Here is a 24,081-nt window from a genome sequence, read left to right as displayed (position 1 = left end):
TTGACTGCGGATAACTCCGTTTACCTGATCAGGATATGGGGCTCACGGCGGGTGTGACCGGTCAACAGGGGATGCTTACTCCTCCTAGGCACCTGATCCCACCTCTGATGTGTCCAGGGGTCCGTGTTTGCCCAACTATCTATTTTGTATTGCTTGTAGGAGTATTGAGATTGATCACTGTTCGTTATCTTCACCTTGCATATTTTAAGGGTTGTTGGAAAAAAATGTAAGTTCTCCCCATAAAAGTAATTCAGTAAATCAAAAGATTTTGTCATTTATTTCCCTGAAAGTGGAAGAAATTATTGCTTCTTTTATCGTTTACATTTTTCTAAATAAGATACTACGATTTACCCTCAATTCTAAAGTTTTTTTTTTTTGGGGGGGGGGGGCTATGGCCGCCTTAAATCTGCCATTGCAGACCATGTGGAACATCTGTCAACGTAATAGTTTGCACATGATGCATTGTCAATAACGACATTGCCCTCTTGAACAGATAAATACAGAGAAACTTAACAAATACATATCAGAGTAGACTGATGGAGATGTTTAGGGAGGAAAACATATGGTAGATAAAAAGAGGAAGGTATAATGTAATACATTTTAATACATCTAAATCAATAAGAATTACAATGAATTCATTAGGGAAACAAATTCAGCGGAATCTGTAGATGAAGACCCTGAAATCGTGAAGACATTATTGTCAGGGGCTACAGCTTCCGCTGAGTATGTTTGCATAATGAATTCATTGTAATACAGAATGAAAAAGGTGAATGTATCGAACAGTGATCAATCTCATAACTCCTATGATATGTTTCTTGTCACGTCTTGGTGAATGCGATTCATTGATTTTGATAAAAAGGCAAAAATATTACAAATTCAGTTTTTTACTCTCTTCAAGTCTCCCAGCTCTTTGGAGTTCTGACATGTTAATATCCTTACATACACAACTAGATGTAAATTTCTCACTTTCATGCAAATGAATGCCTTGGATATTTCAGTCTCTTTGCCATCATGTAAATTATTACATTTTCCATTGTAGTTAATCATAGCCTGTACCTACCAATCCAGATATTGATTCCCTAATTAACTGCTTTCTTTGTATGTCGTTATGCATCGCATGTGCAGATTAGTACTGAAACCTTTCTTATTTGATTTTAATTCTAATTTGTAAAAAAAGAAAATTTATTAGCCATGAAAGAAAAGGATGACCGCTGTATATGCATCTGATACACTAGGCGGGAAATGAAGGAAATGAAATTTGTAATGGCGCTGGGAAGTATTAGTTATTTCCGTTCACTTAATCTTTATTTCCGGGTTATAAGATAGCTATAAACATTATAAGAGTATTGTATCTGGGGTTGTTAAACTTAGGTACATAATGATTTGAATGCTAAGGTTTATTTGAATGACTGATTGATGCCATACGTACGGACGGCACCAGATATATACAGTGTAATAATTAAATGATAAGAAAGTTTGATACTTTCTGTTTGGTTGATACGATCTTTCATTGGACCCGTTTTACAAAAAAGGCTGAGATTTTGGCACAAGTCAGTCCAACTAACTAATTACGTCAAAATTTAGATGGACCGAATTTGCGTTTCAGAAAACGGCTAGAAACTGGAGTTAACGACCATAAAATTTGCGAAATGCTGATTTTGAACGAGACTTCGGAAACCCTGAAACATCAACTTATTTGTCAGTAGCCTACCTCTTAAATGGTCATACGCCGAACATGCTCGTGCGTATCGAATAAGTCGAGAGACATTAACTCTATAACTTCATATCCAAGGGATAATGGTATATTGCTACATAAATTGAAGGCCACAAGAAGGTATTTTTTCTTCTCATGTACAATCTTTTGAATTAATTCTGCTTCGTAAGAATATGTAAAAAGGTCAGCTAATAAATGAGTGCAATTTGAGCCTATGGATATTCCAAGACCTGATCATCATGGCACACGTAAATGTACATTCAATTCATTGTGTTTTACTTCTTCAATTTTATACAATATAAACTTTGCATTAATCACTTGTGGGATCGGGGACGCTGATGATGTGAAAAAAGGATTTGGGAATACATTTTTGAAAAAGAAGGAAACTGCACAAAAACAGGTGTGAGAAACGGGAAGTGTACGGGCTAAGAGCTTTATGTTAACCTGTACCCGTAAGCAGGTGTCGATTTAAGCCAAGATAGAGTGTAGACGTAATCTCATCCTTTTTGTGAGATGTAACTTTTATCACTATCCAGATGCAAGTGACTAACATCTTAATACAAGTATTTTTAAATGACGAATAATACAAATTTCTAGGGAAATATGATATGATCATATTTTGGCAATGCGAGAGGGGTTAAATTCGAAGTCTGCTATATAGTGGAGCGTTTCTGTAGAGTTTTATGAAGGTAATTAAAAATTTAATATACAAGCTTTATACACAGGAGAGGGGTGGGTCGTTATTGGATCCTTGGGGCTTCGATCCCTTGTTATTGTGCGATATCAATGATAATTGTAAATAAATGATTTGCATTATAAACCATCACGTAAAACCGGATATATATAATTATGTTCACATGCCTAAACGGGAAAAAGAGAAGTATGCAATAAAAACACATGGGGAAAATAAATTAATTGTAATTTAAGAGACATATTGATTATACTCTAGGTTCCGCGATTTGTTTGAAATTTATACAGATATTGCGTAGTTTTACAGCAAACATTGAATTAAACGAATGGATACAAATACCCATGGTTTAATAAAGCATATAATTTATGATATAGGATACAATTTACTATACTTGTGTGAGGTTTCTTTTACCATGGATTGTTTTTTTTTTTCAAGATCATTATCTGTTCATTTTCTTATTCCTGTTTTATCCTTTGAATATAATTTGAAAACTTATCCTATTTCATTTGAGAAGAAATGGCATTTAAAATTCTGTAAAATATAGATCTTTAAAATAATTTTTTAATACCGATATATATATATATATAAAAGCACAAAAACCCAACAACACCCTACTTTCTTAAAGTGTCGGATCTGAGAAGATACAAGGCCAGTAAAGAAATTTATAAAAGCACTGAAAAGGTTTCGTTGTAAAGCGTGTTTACTGACTATGGTTTAGAGAGTTTGTACCATGGTCGGGTCGGGATGAAAATAGAATTATTCTTGAAAATTACAGAAATCATATAAATTTAGAGGGAAAACTTACAAAACAATGTGATTATGGAGTAAAATGTTGGGAAGATAATGATATGGACTGATTAAGTTCAAAGCAATATTAGGTAGGCCGTACCATTGATGATTCGGATATGGTGAACAGCGAAGAATAATGATTGCCAGAAGAACACGATCAAACAACAAACAAGGTCAATCTCAAGACACATATCTAGCATTAAAATCAAAATCAACAATCAAATAGGTGAATGGGAGAGAAGTCTAAGGAACATGATACAGTATAATTTTTCAAGGTAGTACACCTTTCAAGGTCAGACAAATTAAAGCCGCATACTAGAAACCCCGACATTGCAACACAAAGAGTCATGCGAATCCGAACCTATGTGGATTTATAATAATGTTTTACCATAGTTTTGAGGTCTTAAGATGATATATTAATAAAATACTCGTCTTCAAGGTCAATTCATTTTTTCCTTTATTTTAAAAATCCGCAATGTCGAGACTAGAATATGAAAGGGAGAGAGAGAGAAAGAGCTATATAAATTCATGTTGTAATGATTTCTTGTGATGTTCTAACATAATTGGGAAGTATTGAAGGTCAAACAATAATCGCAATTTTGGGAATCCTCGTTATGGCTAAATAAAGGAACTCAAGGTTAAATAAAGGAAATCAAGGTCAGAGCCTTGAAACCGGGGAAACGAATTGTATTTATATTAATCAAACAAAATAAGATATCTTAGCGGGTGAATTTTGGCGATTAGGCTATGGAAACTGATTTTAACTAGGGATTTATCCTGGATTCATGCGCCACCATTTTTATCACTCAGTACAACAGTGTATCACTCTTGTCATCAATGTAGTTTATCGATACTTGTCGTTTTTGCGTGTTATTTGTTTATGTAATATATGTCTCTTGATAAAGACGCGGGTTGCGTCTAAAATTCGAGTTTTAAATAACCAACAGTGTCGTGGCCTTTTCAGTGCTTATATATATATATATATATATATATATATATATATATATATATATATACTTTTTTCAATTCTAAGTTTAGTGAAAGTCAATAAAAATTATCGAATTAATATTTTTAAGATTCTAGGAATTTTCTGTATGTTACACTATAGATCGGGCTCAAAATTTCCATTATTTTCATTCAGACAACATGAATATTTATTCATAAATCACTGCAGACGATAAGTATATATTCAAAATCACGAGGAAATAATGACTGATATTTCTCTCCATGGTAAAATTGATTTCAAATCTACCCCACAGAAAGAAGAGTTCAAAAATGTCAGACATAAATCGCAATCGTAAGTGCTAAAACTACGACAGATTTTGTGAAACGCTCGTATACGTGAACGTCAAAGTGGTTGTAAACGTAATGGTACACTTACGATCGGTTAGTGAAATGACCGCCTGGTGTGTATCTCAGAGTGAGATCATCTCAATATCAACTTTTCAGGGTTTATTCGGCATTTATCTCTTGACCAACGATGTATTTTCTGAAATTTTATCGATTAGATAGGATTGCGCGTGTTTTAAATGCAACAATCGATAAGTAAAATTTTGTGCCGTTAATTATTGTAGCAATCATTACTAATTATAGTCTGATTCATTATATTCTGCCCATTCGTTCGCATATAGTATAATCATGATACTGTACATGTATAAAACTTCACAAAGATGTCAGTGGAATTCAGTAGACTTTATTGCTTTCGAAGTGCACAGTGCTAGTTCTAGACGATGTACATGTACATATGCGTAAAAGACTGTAACAAAGAAACATGCATGCTCTAATTAATAATTAATTCACAAAACATTTGTGATAGCTATATATATATGTATATGTAATTGAATACAATGAAAACATGAGAAATTGGTAATCATAATAATAAAGCCTGAAGAACTATCAAAAAGTAACAATATAAGCCCAAAATTTGTATTTATAACACAAATGGCTTTCCATAGAAACACTGTTAGAACCGTACTTTTATACATATAAAGTTTTTGACAATAATTGTTTTCAATACTTTTAAGAGTGAATGAGAGAATTACTGATACAGCCTAAATTCTTAATTATAGCAAATGATACACATTGTAATGATATATACAACAATAAATATGCACAAATATTACAATGTACTTACACTGTGTGCCTGTAAACGAATGAACATCTGAGGAGCTCAGAGTGAACGGTGGTGTGGGTCACACACAAAACAAGTAAACAGGAAGTAAACATTAACTCTTTTAGAATAGAAAGATAACTAATTCACACTATCAGGGAAAATAACTCTTGAAGATGTAAAGGAAAATAAATCTAGGGAATACTTAGCATGAAAATAAAAATATATACAAGAACATTACACATTATGAATACCTTTTATTATTATTACAATTTGTTGGTTTGTCTGTTGAAATATTGTTATAGTGTATCATGATACATATGTTTTATTTGTTGAAGGAACAAAAAAAAATATTGTGAAAATTGTTATGGAATTCCCGATCATTTAATAATCGCTTATTGGTTGACCGATGCCTAAAGTCAATAATTGTATAGTATGGAATACTGAGGCTGTATAATGGAGACCTAGCAATCATTACAAGGAAACATTTCAGGGACGTGGACAGGAATTACAATTATCAAAATAAACAAGCTAGACTGCGTGTATTCATCTAATTTAATGTTTTGGAATTTCTGAAGTAACAAGACATTAGTACATTACGATACATGTACAATTGATATATATGTTGCAGATACGACACAAAGAGACATCGGAAGGTGTTAGATACATGTACTAGTACTGTCTCTTTTGTTTTACCCTCCATTTCACCCCCCTATCTCTCCTTTTTCTTATCTCCCTCTATCTACCTCATTCTCTCTCTTTCTCATACATCTCTTCTCTTTCTCCTTCTCCTGTCCTGTCTTCTATTTATCAAAAGGACTAACTTGAAAAAAGGATATAAAAAGTTGTTTTGAAAATCTGACTCTTCCTCCTGAAAAGCGATAAATATTTACATTACATAAGTAAATACATTTTGATATGTACAAAATACATGTAGCAAAGGATAAGCCAGGTCTACGTAAAGCTACTCATGAGTACTTTCATGAGTACTTACATGAGTATATTCATACTACAGAGTACATGTTCATGGTAATTAACTGGCTATTCAATATGCTTATTATTCAAGAGCAATTCAACAGATCCTTTAGTGAAAAACAATACACGGACCTGATGCGAATCTTCATAATGCACTGTAAATGAAATTTGAATTACAGTAGAGGCAATGAAAGAGAAGAATGGAGGGTAACTTAGAATGTCATATAAAAGTAACCACCAGGGCATACTAATCATATTTAGGTTGAAGGATACTGGTTCCGGTTTTGTCTTGTCATGGCCACATACAACCAGTAATTCTGCCGAAGGGGGCGCATGTAACAAATTGAAATCCTCACTTGTCTGGGTGTGTTGTACGCTCCAAATGGCGTAATTTTGTTTTCATACATACAGACTAGGCTAAATATGAGTTTTAAAACCTAAACGTCACATTGAAATTCGTCAGAAGACCAGCAGACAACGGAATGGTTGCTTATTCATGGTAATTTGGTCAGCAAAAACGGGATACCCCATATTTAATAACTTCAACGCTCTAAAATTAGACAGAGGAAATTCGATCTGTAAGAGTGCCTTGTCGTGGTAAGACGCACGTATTGCGTATGTTTCTTTTATGTCTGTTTTGTCTACATTGTTAATGATTAGGTTACTATGTTGTCTCTTCAGCTTTCCGAGCTCTATCTGCTACAGCAAATGAATAAAATCTTTTGCTTTGCTTTTGTTAGCCTCTAAATGTTTTCATTTCCATCGGCTGATTTTCTTTCAATTTCCAACTCCCAAAAATTTTGGAATTTCGAAGAAAATGAGAAAAGTAACTTCCTCTGGAATCATCGCGATTCGGTTTTCCGGATAGACGAGATCGTCGTTTGAATGTCGTATCATAAACGCCATCTTGGAGATCTTTATATGGGTTTTCCTCGTCCGAATCGTCTACTTCATCGAATGGGATGACGTCGTACACATTCGGCATGCTATAAATTGTCTTTCTAGAGACTGGACGATTATTTCCTTCGATGGGTCTCCTGGTTATAGTAACTCGTCTATAAAAGATACATTGATTTTTTGTATTTTCTATTCGTTCAGAACAAATTCTTTTTCTTGGACAATCAGTTTTATTGACATTTAATGCATCTACATCTACTATTATTACTGGATGTTCCTACTTTTATTGCTACCATCGGGCATCCTCATAACTTATGTTTGGATGTTAATTCCATTATGAGGGACTAACTAGTCATAAATGATTATTTCTATCAATTAAATCATTATTGTTACCGGTCGCGATAGCTCAGTGGTAGAGCGTTTGCTTCGTAACCGGTAGGTCGTGAGTTTGAGCCCCGTTCAGGCCATGGTCGCGTTAAACCTTATACGTAAACATAGGTATTCAAAAGTGAGAATCACCAATCTTTAAAGGACATTACCTTTTAAACAGAGGTCCCGTGTCGCGACATATATTACAGATGTAAGCGCTAAGCATATGTCTAAAGTAACACTCACAGCTTGTGACGTCTCAACATGACATGAATGAGAAAAGATGTAAAGCAAACAAACAAATCATTGCTACTCATTCCTTAGAATACTGACAGATTGTATGACAGATGCATCATGTGATTATACCTGATCAAAATATAGGGCTTATGGCGGGTGTGACCGGTCGACAGAGGATACTTGCTTCTCCTAGGCACCAGATCCCACCTCTAGTATATCCAGGGGTCCGTGTTTGCCCAACTCTTTATTTTGTATTGTTTATAGGAATTAAGAGATTGATCACTATTCGTTATCTTCGCCTTTCATTATACAAGTGACAAAAAATAATCTCTGCTTGATGTTTAATTAATTGTAAGCAATGCGGGGACATGATATCAAATATGAATCTAATGTTTACAACAGGGTACCATATGATTGACTTTTTACATACATTTGAAAAACTATGATCTCATTTCCTAAAAATGAAATCTTGCACTAATAAAAAATGAAATAATTTGTTTGTGTACCTTACCTACAACTGGTGACGTCTCAATATGAGATGAATGAAACATTCTCAACGGGACTTAAAACACATTTTAAAACGTTGTTTTTTTGTTGTTTTTTTTTTTATTGTTCTTTAGTTTATTTCATGAACAAAGATGAAGAATCGGGAGAAGGATGTGATTTTTAAACTGTAGAAATAATTTGTTAAAGGATATAACCAATAACGGATATAAAGGAGTAAATCTACTGGGTCACGGGATTCAGTTTAATTGAGTTTTGCTGTAGACAATCACCTAGCGACTATTGTAACTTACTGGTCAGATGCCAATTAACTTCTTGAAGTAACTCACTGGGTGGATATAGAATACGTCCTGCGCGGTTTGAGTTAACTTTCTGGGAGAAATAGCTTACTTGGTGGGTATGTGTTAATTAACTTCCTCGTCAGCTACAGGTACACATAGCTTAATTTGACGCTAAGCGTATCTTACTGAACTAATACAGGTAACAAGCTGAGGGAATGAGGGTAATTGTGACTTATTGAACACTCAAATACCACTTAAGGAACAGTGCAGGTGACTCACTGAACATAAGGGAATAATGTATTGTATATGTACAGATAATGTACTGGATATGAAGTACTACGATAAGCAAACCATAGGATAATGTGTAACATATGACAGCATTGAACCGATAGAATCCATGTGATTTCAAATGAAAGGCGAACATAACGAACAGTGAACAATCTCATAACTCCAACAAGGAATGCAAAAGAAAGAGTTGGGCAAACACGGACCCCTGGGCATACCAAAGGTGGGATCAGGTGCCTAGGAGAAGCAAGCATCCCCTGTCGACCGGTCAAATCCGCCGTGAGCCCTATGTTAAATTTTACCGGAAGATCTAGTCGTGTAAATTAATAAGATTACGAGAGTAAACGTATGTACTGGGGACATCGATGAAGTAAATTGTGTTTGATAGAATTAGACGACCTACTTTTGTCTTTGTCTTCGCACAGCTAAAACACCAATGACAAGCACTGTCATCTCCACAACTGCTATCGCCAAAACCAGTAACACTGAGGGAAAACATAGCGAGAATTATCATTGTAATAGCTACAGTTTTTGTATTAACGAAAACATACAGGATAATATCTACGTGATCTTTCAGAGATTTCTCTTATTCGTACGTTGCAATGATCTGATTTTCTTTTTAATATTTTTTTCCAAAACTGTTTATAAGTGATGAAAAGCTTTGAAAGTTAGGAAGGGTATGGTATTGTCATGGACATGCTTTCGAAAGATAGTCCTTTCCCTTACTTATTTAATTCCTTCTGATACGTAAGCTGCTGACTATACTTTTTAGCTCACCTGAGCTGAAAGCTCAAGTGAGCTTTTCTGATCGCTTTTTGTCCGTCTGTCTGTCTGTCCGTCTGTCTGTTTAACTTTTCACATTTTCGACTTCTTCTCCAGAACCACTGGGCTAATTTCCACCAAACATGGCCAAAAACATCCTTGGGTGAAGGGCTTTTAAGCTTGTGCAAATGAAGGGCCATGTCCCTTTCAAAGGGGAGATAATCACAAAAATGCAAAAATAGGGTGGGGTCATTTAAAAATCTTCTTCTCAAGAACCACTGGGCCAGAAAAGCTGAAATTTACCTGAAAGCTTCCTGATGTAGTGCAAATTCAAGTTTGTTCAAATCATGGCCCCCGGGGGTAGGATGGGACCAGAAGGGGGGATCAAAGTTTTACATACAAATATATAGGGAAAAACTTTAAAAATCTTCTTCTCAAGAACCACTAAGCCAGAAAAGCTGATAATTACATGAAAGCTTCCTGACATAATGCAGATTCAAGTTTGTTCAAATCATGGGCTCCGGGGGTTGGATGGGGCCACAAGTGGGGGGGGGGGGGTCAAAGTTTTACATACAAATATAGGAAAAAGCTTTAAAAATCTTCTCAAGAACCATTGGACCAAAGAAGTTTACATTTACATGAAAGCTTTCTGACATTGTGTAAATTCAAGTTTGGAAAGAGTAGTTTGGGCCATAATAGGGACTAAGGTTTTACATGCAAATATATATGGAAAGTCTTCAGATATGGGCCAAGGTGACTCACGTGAGCGATGTGGCCAATGGGCCTCTTGTTTGTTTAGTTTACGGAAGCTCAAAACCAATTTCCTCTTAAACAGTTAACTTACATGTTTCTTCTTGGAAAAATGCTGTCGATGTCGTTTCAGACTCCGTTGACGTTTGAGTCGTCTTCGTTGCATTTCCTACTTTATGTAATTTTAAATCATAATAATGTTGTAATAATGATAATCGTCTCATGTAGTTTGTAAACAAACAACATTTATATATGGTTGTTTAAAAATAAAACAAACTTAAACGTTAGAATCTATTTCACTTTACTTCTCTCTTTTCTGTGATTTCTTTGTAGTTACATTTTCAGTTTTGTTTTCATGTTACTTGGAAGCCATTTATTGGTAGACTCTTACCAGCTTGAACTGCCGTTGTTGAACCTCCGGCTGATGAGGATATGATGGTTGTCTCATTCATTTGGAGAGGGGTAAAAGACTGAGTAGGAGTAGAATTCGTTATTGATTGGACTGATGAATGCTGTGTGGAACGGCTTGATATAAATGTTCCAGAAGGAAATGATGCGCTAACAGTTGTAGAGATTACCGTTGTTGCATTTCGTGTTGACGATGCATTATTTAGGACTTCATTTGCTGTCGATAATGTTGGAGTGTTTGTGGGTGTCATTGTCGGTATTGTTTTTTCTGATGTCAACGTCAGTAATATCGTCGACGTTTTCGTCGTTGCTGTCGCTGTTTTCATTGCTGTTGTCGTTATTGATGTCGTCAGAGTTGTCACGTTTGTTTTTAGTGATCCCATGTTCGTTGATGATAAATTTAAATCTAAAATATAAAATTTCCAAGTAGCTATCATGCAACTCAGCTGACAGTTTGGGAACAGGTAACACTACCGATATCTTTGTGAAGCAATTTTGAGATTGGTAAGGATGATTTGATTTACTTGTTGAAATTTGGTACAAACCTCCTCGCATCCAAACTAAATGAGCTCTGACGTATCGAAACAGTTGAGAGACATACGCACCATACACCGGTGATAATGGGATATTGCTTCATAAATACATAAATCCATTATTGAAAATGGATATTAATGGCAAACTAACAACTCAACTTTATGACAGACAAAATGATTTCAGCTTCTGCACTGTCAACATCCCATATGTATGTAGCAGTATTCCATTATCACCTAGATATGGTATTTATACGTCTTAATTGATTAAAAAAGCAAGAGCTTTGTCTGCGTATGATCAGTTTTTAAATTAAGGCAGGCTACTGACAAACAAGTTAATGTTACAAGAATTTCAATAATATCGTTTAAAGTCTTTAATCTGCAAATTCTGTTGTAGTAATAATGATCTAGTTTGCCCTTATAACCTATCATTGTGTAAAATGGTCTTTGACGTGTTTGATACCGATTGTCAGGCCGTTGTTGGCACACTGATTTTGACTAAGAATTACTACGTTTATGTAGTTAAGACAAGGCTCACAGCGAGTGTGACAGGTCGAGAAGGAATGCTTACTCCTCCTAGGCGCCTGATCCCACCTCTGGCGTGTCTAGGGGTCAATGTTTTCCTATATCTTTATTTTGTATTCCTTGACGGATTTATGAAATCAATCACTGTACGTTATTTTTGCCTCTCATTCTCCAAACTTGTTTTAATCTACCCGCGTAACATTTTCTTATGTAGCAAAGTATAGGGGCTTGGTAGTACATTTACTGGATCGTGGTATGTATTTATGTTTTTTTTTTTTTTTTTTTTTTTTATAGAGTTTTTGTGAAATTTATGAATCCATTATAGGTATGGTAACTCATATTCATTCGTTTTATTGACCGGGATATTAAATGTGTTTAAACCTGAAGTGTAATTTTGAATAATTTCATCTTAGGAAAGGGAAATCAATTTATAAGTACGATTATCAAATGTGGAAGTAATGTCACGTGTTGAAATTTAATTGATAGATTGAGGAAATGAAAATGATGATGTCGTATAATGCAGTGCCAGGTGGATCACGTTACCGACGAAACAAAAATAGAATTCCGGGTTGTATTATTGAAATTTTGGCAACAGTTTTATTCTTAAGCACTTTTCCTCAAAAAGACATTGCAATCTATCTTAGAGACATTCAAAAGATGACCTAAATGGTTAGATGTAGTCTGATTTGATGTTGATGACGTCACGAGTACTGGAGTAGTTGTTGGAATGTCTTTCGGTGTTGGTCGTGGTGTTGTTCGTTTTGTTCTCGTAACTTTAAAGACGATCAAAGAAAGAAACAAACGCATTGTAGATAGCTTCACTATTTAACTTTAAGTACGGATAAAGACATAAGAATTGCAAGAATCGATTTACTAAGTAAACATTTCCATGGATTCGTCACCGAAAGTAAGTATCTTAATGATTAGAAAGTCTAACTTTCCATGGAAATTTATTTCAATATAACTCGTTTAGCATCATGATTTGTACTTTTCTTGACTACTGATTGCATGGCGAATCTTTACTTCAATAAACAAAGTATTAGCTTGTATCGTTTTCCCGTTAGGTTGTTATGATAATCAAACACTTAAGAGCTTGTCTACGAGAAAACCATGCAAATATATAAAAATGAAGGAAATGGTGGTCATTAATATCATTTCTAAACATTTATATCATTGGAGTATATGGTTGGAATAATTATAATTTGAGGTCAATTTATTGATAGGTCGTTTCTATTTTTAGTAACAGCGCATTCTGTATTTACACGTGGATTAGTCTTTGAACACAAGAAAAATCCTTAAATATTAGGGTTTTATTTTTTCAAAAATGCAAATCAATTCTGAAGGCTTATGAAAAGAATGGATTTTTTTCATGATATTTCCATGTAAACCACTTGTGGAGAAATCATGTTTGACATCATAAGTGTCCATATAGAGATTACATGGAGCCTGTAATTTGGCATTGTGCCAAACTTTTTTCATTTTGTGTTATATGGTCAATTTTGAAATAGGTGTTGCTGCAAAAGTAACGCTTAAATTTCTTTAAAAGTGTATAATACTTTGATATCAAATCCTTGTCTGTAAAATATAAAAAATTGGACTTTGGACTTTTGGCCGTTCATTTGCAATTAAAATTTAAAAACTGACAAAAATGAATATTTTTAAGCATTTAAAACTATCTTTTAAAAGATTAAAGATTTAAAAGTTGTGATATTAGATGCATAAATTGTTTGGAAATTTAATTTTATTTATAGATTTATCATTTACTAATAAATAAATCCCAGTAATCTACTATTTTATATGAAAAGGGGGGTCTTTTAATGAAATAGACCTGTTGCTGGAATTACCTCTCCTTTGATGCACTCTTCATACGTAAAAGGTACAAAATGATAGCAATATTATGGAATGTTATGATTCCAACTTGAAATGGGATTTGAGAATTTGTACATCATGTTTATATGATATCAGTGAAAGACATCACAGTATCTGTGAATGTAATCCAGAAATTTCTAAATATTGGCAGGGTTTAAAAAGTACCCGGTACTTCGTCCTTTTATACTGCAAACTAGTACCAGTGGTCAGGCATTTTGTCATTGAAGAATTGAAAGCATTCTTTCCTTGATAATTTATGCATTAACCGAGAATGCTTAGATGTTATATGGAGGAAATCAAAGAAAATATGCATCTATAGTCAGTCCAGATGGAGCATGTGAGGATCTAGTGCAGCCCCCCCCCCCTCCCCGAATTTGCAAAATGTATTTACCATCATGATTGATGACAAAAATTTGTTATTAGTTTACATATATGCACTAAGTAATGAGGACAGGACAAAATAAGAAAAGTGTGAAATAAAAATGCATAAAGTGAACTCAAAGAATGTATAATGTAACAGTTTGTTCGGTATCTTTCTTTTTCAGTGCTCAATGTAACAATATGACATACTTGATGCTTAATCATAGGTTACGATTCAACATGCTAACATTTACACCTTTCTCTATTTTACCAACAACAAATATATAGATATTGTAAACTGATGGTATTACGTATATGCATATGCTAATGTAGTTTCTTAAAGTCATTGATGAAGGTAGAGTTTGGATCGTCACTATACTTTGTTCATCATGAGAAATTGATCGGGAAAAATTTGGAAAAATAATTTATCTGACAGGGAAACCGAAGATTATTTCGATCAGGTCTCTTTAGCTAAATCAGCCCCCCCCTCTACTTTTTTATGGCAATCAATAAACAATTGAAATGGAAGCTTGAACTGATTAATTAAATCCTTGGAACCCCCCCCCCCATTATTATCATTATCAAGGATTTTGAGCTTCGGGTTGTGTTAAAAGTAATTTTTAGGGAGGTTGGGGGGTTCTAGAAAAAATTTGCCACCCGCCCACACCCTCCGCCCTGGTGATGAGTGCCAACTACGGGGCCTCTCCACCTACACTGTACATGTTTAGACAGGACAGACTATACCAGCCGGGTCAGGTATAAACAATACATTTCATTACAAATTATATTACAAGCGAACTTCTTTACTTTTGTGCGATATCGGACGTTATTATTATCTGACTTTCATCTTCGGTGCAATTTATGTGATTACTGTCAGTTGGTATTTAAGCTATATTTCATTTGTACGTGTAATGGTGTTGGGAGTGGAGTGCGAATGCAAAGAATATTTCTGTATTTAGATATATTCAACATTATTGATTATTTTATGATTTTAACAAGATCATTCACTATCTAAGAGGATTTTACCATTACCACCCCTCTCCTCTCAATATAATGTTTATAATCATTAATTTCCGGTATTGAATATGGCTGCTTTGAACCCTTTCGCATGGATTTAGAATGTAGAATAATACGCTACATGCAAGAATAAAAAACAAAAGAAAGGCAAGAAAAGAACATGCATGTTCCTTTTAGCTCACCGGGACGACTATCCGGAGAGCTACATGTATTGTAATGACCCCAGTGTTGGCGTTGGCGCCACTTTAAGGAAACATTTTAACCTGGGTTATATCTTTTAAACCAAGGGGGTAGGGTTTTGATATATCCCTTATTGATTCCCCATGAAGAGACCTTTGATGTGGTACCAAGACTTTCGACCTGTGACCTTGACCTATTGTTTTAAAAACTTCAACCTGGGCTATGTCCTTTGAACCAATAGGGATAAGGCTTTGATATTTTACATATATAGATGCCTCAGGAAGAGACCTTTGTTTTGGTTTGATCCAACGACCTTTGCCTTGAACTTTGACGTGCTGTACAAAAACTTTATCTTGGTTATATCTTTTGAACCAAGAGTGATAGATCTTTGATGTTTCAAACATAGATGCCATTTCTTTTGTTACCAGAACTGTCAACGTCGACCTTGGACTTTGACCTATTATTCAAAAACTTTTAACCTTTTGAACAAATGGTTAGGTACAGTCATCTGACAACTCTTGTTTATATGTACATATTAAGCATGTTATTTAATTGTTTAAGGGTTGCTGCTCAATTTTTTTCTGGGTACTTCATTTGTTAAAGTTTGATGACATCTAAAAGTTCCTAACCACGAAGTACTTTTTATCTAATATATTGTACCTGACAACTTCATATGACGTGTTATCTGTCCCGAGGAAAAGATAAAGATTTGGGGTATTATACTGTGGATATTTATTAAGTTCTGTCGTCACACAAGTTTTACCTTTGAACTTAAAGCACGTCAGTCTTTAAATTGGTCTAAATGTTACTATGGCAACAATTTTATTTGTTTTAGAATATCAATATTGTGACTCTCATACAATTTTTCAAAAGTTACATTGCTGTCTGGCTTAGTATTTGCGATTGAGTTTGATTATTTCAGAATGTTTTCAATAACCAGTCAGATTTAAAAAAAAATAGATTTATCCTTATTTTATCCATGGAAAAAGCAAATCTATGAAGAAATATGATCCAATTGCTTGTGGTATATTTAAGTCTCTGTAGGACCACAATGTAAACAAGTCATTTGTACTAATCGTGCTATCCTGTCTAAATAAAGAATTTATTATATATAGCATAATATAAATTGGCATAAAATTTGTTATTAGAAATTGCATTTTAAAAGTACACAAATATCAATTTTGTTCAATTACAACTATTCATACGATGCATATTATTTTTTTAGAAACGTTATTTTTTTTAAATTTTGCAATTTGTCACCATGGCAACCAGGACCCATAGCAACAAAAAATGATTGATACATACTTCTGGTCATCTGATGTGAAATCATAAAATTATATAAGACTTAATAAGATAATAAGGACCATGCATGGCAAACAGGTTTAGGTGGCTACCAGAATAAAAGCTCTACAAGCTGGAAAAAATGCCCAACTTGAAGTGTTAATATATTTACTATAATCGAGAGTCCAAAGACAGATTTTTGATATATCGTAAATACACTTCTTCTCTATAAAATGAAAGTAATTTTGAATAAATCAAAGCGCTACTTTTTGACTACCAGTTGATTCAAAAGTTATCATTTTCTGCAATTTATCAAAATCTGGAATCGTGCCAAATTTGTGACCTTTGTGCACTTAAACGGAAGTAAAATTTTAGATTCCCACTAAACAATATGAATATGCATATCCAGTTGTTTTATAAACTGTGTCAATTTTTAAAAATCCATTTTCAATAACCTGTTAGAATTTTTAAATAGAAAGGGTAAAATATACATAATTTTACCCTTTTGTCAGAACAAAAGTGCTATTTTTAGTAACATGGCTGCAAATCCCTATCCAATGACTACACCCCCGAAAAAGATATGCCAAAGTATTTGATATTGATGTACTTTATTACACTCAAAATATGTTGTTGATCCGACAACCTTGCTTCCATCACATTTTGCATGGTTTTCTCGTAGACAAGCTCTTAAGTGTATTTCACAGCTGACAATGCTAACAAAATAAATGATTAAGGTAATGATAGTTCTTCTATCAAATATAATCTTATATGTCTGTATCCTATGTTAACTATTATACTTAATATGACAAATTGAAGGAAAAGAAATCACTATGAGTACACGTTTATCAACATTTATCAATAGCTGATTCTGTCAAATCATTATTAATATTTCTTGTTAATAAAGCAAATATAACTATAAATGTTCTGACGTTATGATGACATTGTATTATATTTGCTGTTTAATTGATAAATCGAGGAAATGAAAATGATGTCACATAATTCAGTACCACGTTTGAGACAGAAGAAAAATAAAATTCCGTGTTTTATTGGTGCAATTCTGGCACAGGTGTTATTTTTAAGCATATTTCGTGAAAATGGAAAATTCTAAACATTATTTTCTATCTTGGAGGCATTCAAAATACTACCTAAATGTTTCGTTGTAGTTTGCACCGATGTTGGTGACGTCATGGGTACTGGAGTAGTGGTTGGAATGCCTTTGGTTGTTGGTTGTGTTGTTGTTGGCTTTGTTTTAGTGACTACAAATACATTAGAGGAAGCAGTCATTTTGTAGATATGACAATGTTCTGCTGAAATTCATCACTTCAATTGCTATACCTTGATGATTTCTTGGAAGTTCATGTTTGCTTGGAATTTAGATTTATGTAAACCTTTACCAGATGGACAGTTTTTTACATAGTGATTCGTTGTTTATTTATAATCTGTTATCAAGACATTTTAGTTCAGTATAATACCTCTCAAAATTAGATTAAATCCCTTTCCTGTAAGACGGTCATAATTAGAAAAGAGCGTTATCTTCAATTTGTTTCCTTTAGCAACAACAGTTTTACGCCATGGTTTCTCGCATTGCTTGGATATTGCAAAGTTCTCATCATCTGTGTCTTGTATCTGTTATTGAAGAATTCGAAATACAGTTTTCCCAATTAACAAAGTACATTTCCTCACATAAATAGCGATAAGAAACTGAATTTCAAGATTTGATTTGCGTTAAATTCCTGACGTAGAAAACAAAAGAAAACCTTCAAATAGTCGTCACAAGGGATTCCTGGAGTGTATTGAATATCCAGATCTAATATATTGATAGTGATCTCCTCCGTGGTTCCCGGGGCCGTCACGGTCCATATGTAGACTGTGTCTTTCTCGTAATGCTTTGTGGGATACCCCGGTGATTTAATGGATGATTCCTGGGATTGATGTAAAGTTATGCTTTTGGAAATTTTGTGCCTGGAATCTGAACCTTCGCTGTAGTAAATTCCTAGAATGCAATAATGTGTGGTATTTTATTATTTAAGAATATTACTAAATATATTTTATATTATATGAAGGAACATAACATAATGGATAAGTGTGCCAATGTACTTAGTGTAAATTGTGATACAAAGGTGATGACGTATAAAGAGTAAATTGGATGTAGGTCAATGTGCCACGTGGAGCTTTTTAACAGAAGTTCAATACGCCAGTTTCGAGATTAGAGCTCTCCTGTGTAGGAGGTGCATTTAGTGGAACTTTGAATGCTTAGGTGGGACAAAGTGGTACTACAGCCAGTGAGAAAGATGATAAAATATATGAAAACCGACTTCTTTTTTAAATACTTGATGTAGAAAATATTGAATACTATTAAAATAAATGTTTTATTAAAGTGGAAACATAAATACAATGCCATATTTCCAAGCAATGTCCTGGATATGATAGGTATTTGCAACAAAATAACGTGATATAATAAGAATTCTAAGTATTTAATTACTTCTTGAATACTTGTCATTTACTTAGTTTGTGTATCAGTCGAAATTGGGTCATGAAACTCCGTATGATACACTTACTGAGCAGATTCAATTATGCAGTGATGAATATCTGTCCCACTCCCGCGTGTTAACAAGTTGTTTTGTACCTTAGTAAGTACGAGATTTCTCCAACGGGAAATAACTCGGACTTATCTCGAAACCGGCGTATTGACTATAGACTAACGTCCGACACGGTAATACATGTATATCACTACATGATATGGTTGTGTGGAAGAATTACAGATGCTTATTACAAAGACATGATCTGATAAGTGGTGCATAAAATATGTTACCCTTACACAATTTTAGCCAACATATAAGGATAATTATTTCATCTTAGTTCCACCTTTAATTCGTAAGAAAGATATGCTTCCATATTTCATCATTGCTTTTTTGTTCCATTATGAAAAAATCAAGTCATTACTAGATTTACAAAACCTCTACAGGGTTTACTGATACGTAAAAATGTCATAAAAATTAGATGTTTGAAGAAGGACACAAAACATACTGCTGTAATGTTATTTTTAAAAAAAAAATTGTAATCATCATTATTTACAGATGTCATTGGACATTAATTTAATAATAATGATAATAAACAAATATTTTATTTTTCCAGGATGATGTATTTAACAATAAAGTAGTCGTTCATGTGGTACAGAATATAAGACATACATCTATCAACAGTACTTGTTGTATTCAAATGTATATTTGATATTTCCCAGTAAACTGGAAATAAAAGAATCAACACATTCTTCCACGTTCGATTGATATGCAGATTTGTCACAGAAGATAGATTTAACGGTAAACTATCAACTCAATTCTATAACAAACTGGATGATCAATTTTCCCTGTCCATGAAACAATGTTCCATTATATATGAGATCTATATATGAAAATGTGAGGATAACGAACAGTGATCAATCTAATAAATCCTATAAGAAATACAAAGTAGAGAGTGGTGAAAGCATGGCCCCTGTGTATACCAGAGGTAAGATTATGTGCCCAAGAGGAGTAAACATCCCCTGTCGACCGGCCACAACCGCCGTAAGCCGTCAAACAATATACAACATACCTACCGTTTACCTTATCTAGATAGGGGCTCATGACTGGTGTGACCGATCACAGGGATAACAATTCCTTTATACAACGAACTTTAATGATATGCAATTAATTTGCATATATGTGAATATACTTCTATAAGCATATCTCTCTGTAAAAACACACTACCATATACACAAAAATACTCTTGTATGCATATTTACACCTAGTCAGGGATATGTGCAATTCTGTTTACTCTTGTGAGGAAAAGCAAATTTGAAGATGCAAGCTAATATATAGAAATTACTACTTTCTTCTTTACGCTGAGAGGATCCTCCACGGTGTTTCTTGATAAAAACACCTTTTCACGAATCTTTATAGATATAAAAACAAAGATATTTTTCTTCATTCTAAGATTATCTAACCATTGTTCATCATTGAACTTTTTTAAGAACATCACTCTTAAACCATACATTTGATCATGGTTTTCTTCAAATTTCACACTCATTGGAGCATCCTACTTCAATTCAAATTCTTAAAGGAAGTGAACATGAAAATGTGACAAAGGGGTTAGATTTGTCATTTTGATGTATACAATGAATTCTGAAAATCACTAAGATGTAGCTTTCTTCAGTAGGGAGATATTCTATAAAGATTAACTAATCTTTTCAATCCTTGGGAGCTGCCATATTGAAAAAAATATTACCTCCCTGCTGGGTTATCTCTTAGGATCCACTAGAGGGCAGCACTGATGCTGACATCAGTAGGACACATTGTGTGTATTTTTGGCACATTGTAAGCATCAACGTTACAATGTCATCAGCAGAAAGTGAATTAGATATGGGATATCAGGTTGAACCTGATGTTACAGAGGAAGAAATTGTTTCTCAGAATAATGCTTCTTCACCAGCAGTTGATTTTAATGAGAGAGGAATTTTCCTTGATTGATGTGCTTGTGGAAATTGTACAATGTAACTATGTACATGTACATTCGAGGGGTGTCTTTGTGTTCATGAGTTTGAATATTCTGTGTCAGCTAGATTGTATAAATATACACCAAAAGTGCAGTTCTCTACACCCATATCTTAACACTGTGTGTCGAAGTCCTGTTATAATTAATACAGCTTACATTTATCCATGGATTTAATACGTATCCAGAGAGGGGTCTCAGAGGACCTGGATAACAACTTATTAAACAAGTAAGAAAAACACGAAAATGAAAAATACCTTCTGTATTCACATGTATTAAAATCTTAACACAACACGGCATTTGTGTGTAAACATTTCCAACACATGTGATACAATACAGTAACAATTCTGTTGCAGACATGCTATCAAGATTTATGGCCTACAGACAGTTTATTAACTAGGTCAAACGCAGTCGGCCTCTTGGGGGAAAAATCAGAGTAATTTTATCCTCATCTAATTGTTGTGACATAAATTAAGGGAGCATTTCCTGAAGAGGACTGCAATTATGTAGGATTTCTTTAAAATACACCAGACTCTGATACAGATTCTAAATATTAGTAAATAAGTATTTTTTTTAATGTCAATAAAGAATATAATTGTAAATTTTATCTCCAAAATTTATCTGTGGTCCATGTACATAAATTGTTATAAAGTATATAAGTTACATGCCTATGTTGCAATACTTTTATGACACAGTCACCTTAATATTTAAAATTTAGAATTTAATTGATATGGAAACTTGAAACATACAGTGTACTGAGTAAGTTCAGAAGTTGGAGGAGCTGAAAATATTTTGTGGGAGTGTTTTCTTTTTCTTAATGCATTGTAATTAGATTTGATTTCAATTCTTTTTGCTCCAAAACCTTATCCATCAATTGTAATATGAATCCATATATAACAGTGACCCAGTCAACAGCAATGTGTCTCATCTACGTCAGAGCACAGATGCATACTGGGAAATAATGGATGACCTCCATAAACCTTAAACTTAGAGTGTTCAATTGATCAAATCTCGTAATAGAAACAAGCAAATTAGATTTTGGCCACATTATTCAGTTTTAGGAGGTCTTTTAGGTTTATTATTCAACAAATATTTTTTTCATGTTCACTTCCTTTAATAAATATGGAATAAATCTCTTTCCTGAATGAAGTCATTCTTATGGATGCCATGATTACAAATGAACAGAATGAGAGATTACACACTGATTTACTCACGGTACCTAAAATCCCACGGGAACGCGTAGCAAATTTAAAATTGCACAAAGGAACAAATTTGATGATGGGTAAATATATTCGTGGATTAATTTCTCGCTTAATAGAAAGGCTTTAGGCATATGGTCGCATATTTGCTTTTCCCAAGTAACTGAGTTTGTCCATTTCTTTTCTTTCTTTCTTTTTTATAATTTATAGAATTGAGGAGATTGATGACTGATCATAAATGTCTTTCAGATCCTCGCCAAATTAATGGCAAATAACAGTGGTTCGGTTCGAAAAAAAATGTAATTGCTTTCATGTAAATAAAATGAAAATGCTTACCAAAACTGTTTACCATAAGGATTATCATAGTCATCCACGCCATGTTAGGGTTCACGGTGTGCGGTGGAACAACCTGTATCACTGTATAGCAGGAACAAAATCAGATATCTAGATTACTCTTATTTATATGTGTTAACATAAGGAAATCAAATGATGTCAATGCTAAAATTGCAATGGGAAATAAATGCATACATAATTATCATTGGTAGGACGACCATACTTTTCTGATTTCTATGAATATCGCAGTTACATCTATTGGATGTGACCGGTCAACAGCGGATGTTTACTCCTCCTAGGCATATAGTCCCACCTACGGTAGGTCCAAGGGTCCGTGTTTGCCCTGTTCATAATTTCATATTCTTTATAGAAGTTATAGGAATGATTAATGTTCGTTATCTTCACCACTTCATGCAGGTTTCATGGAATTTTTATCACGCAACAGTGCTAATTTGAGTAAGGAAGATAAAAAAGCGTTGTGTCCATAGGTGACATAACATCAATTCAATTCTAGGCTTAAACGATTTTTTCAAAATTCATTATTCCTTTAATTAAATTTAGATCAATGTTAATCATTCAAAATTGTTTAACTCTAGATGCGACGATTTAAATAACATATCAAGGATAAGTAGTTAAGTATTGAAAATATACATTGCATTTACAATCCCGTTGGTGAATTAATCCATAATATCTAAGGCAGCGTTTCCAAGTACGACAAGTTTTAAATGGTAATTATGACGTCACAACATACTGCACTACTTGCACAACGTTACATACGTCATAGATTACAATGCATGAAATTCTCTCATTGATGCCATCGTATTACATTCGAACGTTGTGTCGAATGTACGAGACATTCGAGGATTTCCGATTGTGTAGTCGACAATACCGTGCGCCCTGGCTAGTGTTTTGAGCATTAGGGTGACACGGATTATCACGTGGCTGATTTGATTTTCAGCAGGATACGATGAAGTCAATATAGGTAAATGAGGTAGAAAAAAGATGTATTTTTTGCAGATTTTAATGAATTTCATCAAGAACAGAAGATTGTCCATTCTTGCCTTTTGGATATAATTTTCTTTATTACAAAAATGAAATACAACAGAAAAGAGAAATATCGATAACCTTGTGCTCGAAATAAACAAAACCTTTAAAAACTGTCATTTGATAAATATCGATGAAGATCAAGAACAAAAACAGACAAACCTGATTTCAAAAGACGGTATTGCTCTTAATGTTAACGAACTTTACAACAAAATAAAATCTCAAACCTCTAATCTAAGGTATTAATGAACATGCTGGGGTATTGCAAATTGTATATTTCAAACTTTGATATTTTACTAAATAACCAGGGACTAAAAAGGGGGAGGTCTTTTATTTTACAAGTAGGACCTCTTGATGTTTTGCAAAAATAACATGTCACGTGATATTCAATTGACACATGAGGGAATTAAGGGAAATTTACGGCAGTTCAGTCAGATTCAACAT

At 33.8% G+C, this 24,081-nt stretch overlaps 1 protein-coding gene across 4 annotated transcripts; it reads right to left on the bottom strand.

Moving 5' to 3' along the window:
* Nucleotides 1-4,877: 4,877 nt before the first annotated feature.
* On the bottom strand, nucleotides 4,878-23,450 carry LOC125647621 (mucin-2-like). Of its 4 annotated transcripts, none has more exons than XM_048874373.2 (9): nucleotides 22,597-22,777; nucleotides 18,292-18,527; nucleotides 18,007-18,160; nucleotides 17,680-17,790; nucleotides 12,490-12,600; nucleotides 10,756-11,178; nucleotides 10,459-10,536; nucleotides 9,256-9,337; nucleotides 4,878-7,334 (listed from the first exon to the last, which is right to left on the bottom strand). In XM_048874373.2, the coding sequence occupies exons 1-9, from the start codon at nucleotides 22,637-22,639 to the stop codon at nucleotides 7,016-7,018; spliced, it is 1,557 nt and encodes a 518-aa protein (XP_048730330.2). In that variant the 5' UTR covers nucleotides 22,640-22,777; the 3' UTR covers nucleotides 4,878-7,015. The 4 variants fall into 4 exon arrangements, with proteins under 4 accessions (XP_048730330.2, XP_048730331.2, XP_048730332.2 ...); XM_048874374.2 differs by having other exon boundaries at nucleotides 10,459-10,533; XM_048874375.2 differs by lacking the exon at nucleotides 12,490-12,600 and having other exon boundaries at nucleotides 22,597-23,450.
* Between the last annotated feature and the right edge of the window lie 631 nt (nucleotides 23,451-24,081).

The sequence above is a fragment of the Ostrea edulis genome, chromosome 6, assembly GCF_947568905.1.
Source record: "Ostrea edulis chromosome 6, xbOstEdul1.1, whole genome shotgun sequence".
In the NCBI taxonomy this organism is placed as follows: Eukaryota; Metazoa; Mollusca; class Bivalvia; order Ostreida; family Ostreidae; genus Ostrea; species Ostrea edulis.
This window is presented reverse-complemented; position numbering and strand designations above follow the sequence as displayed.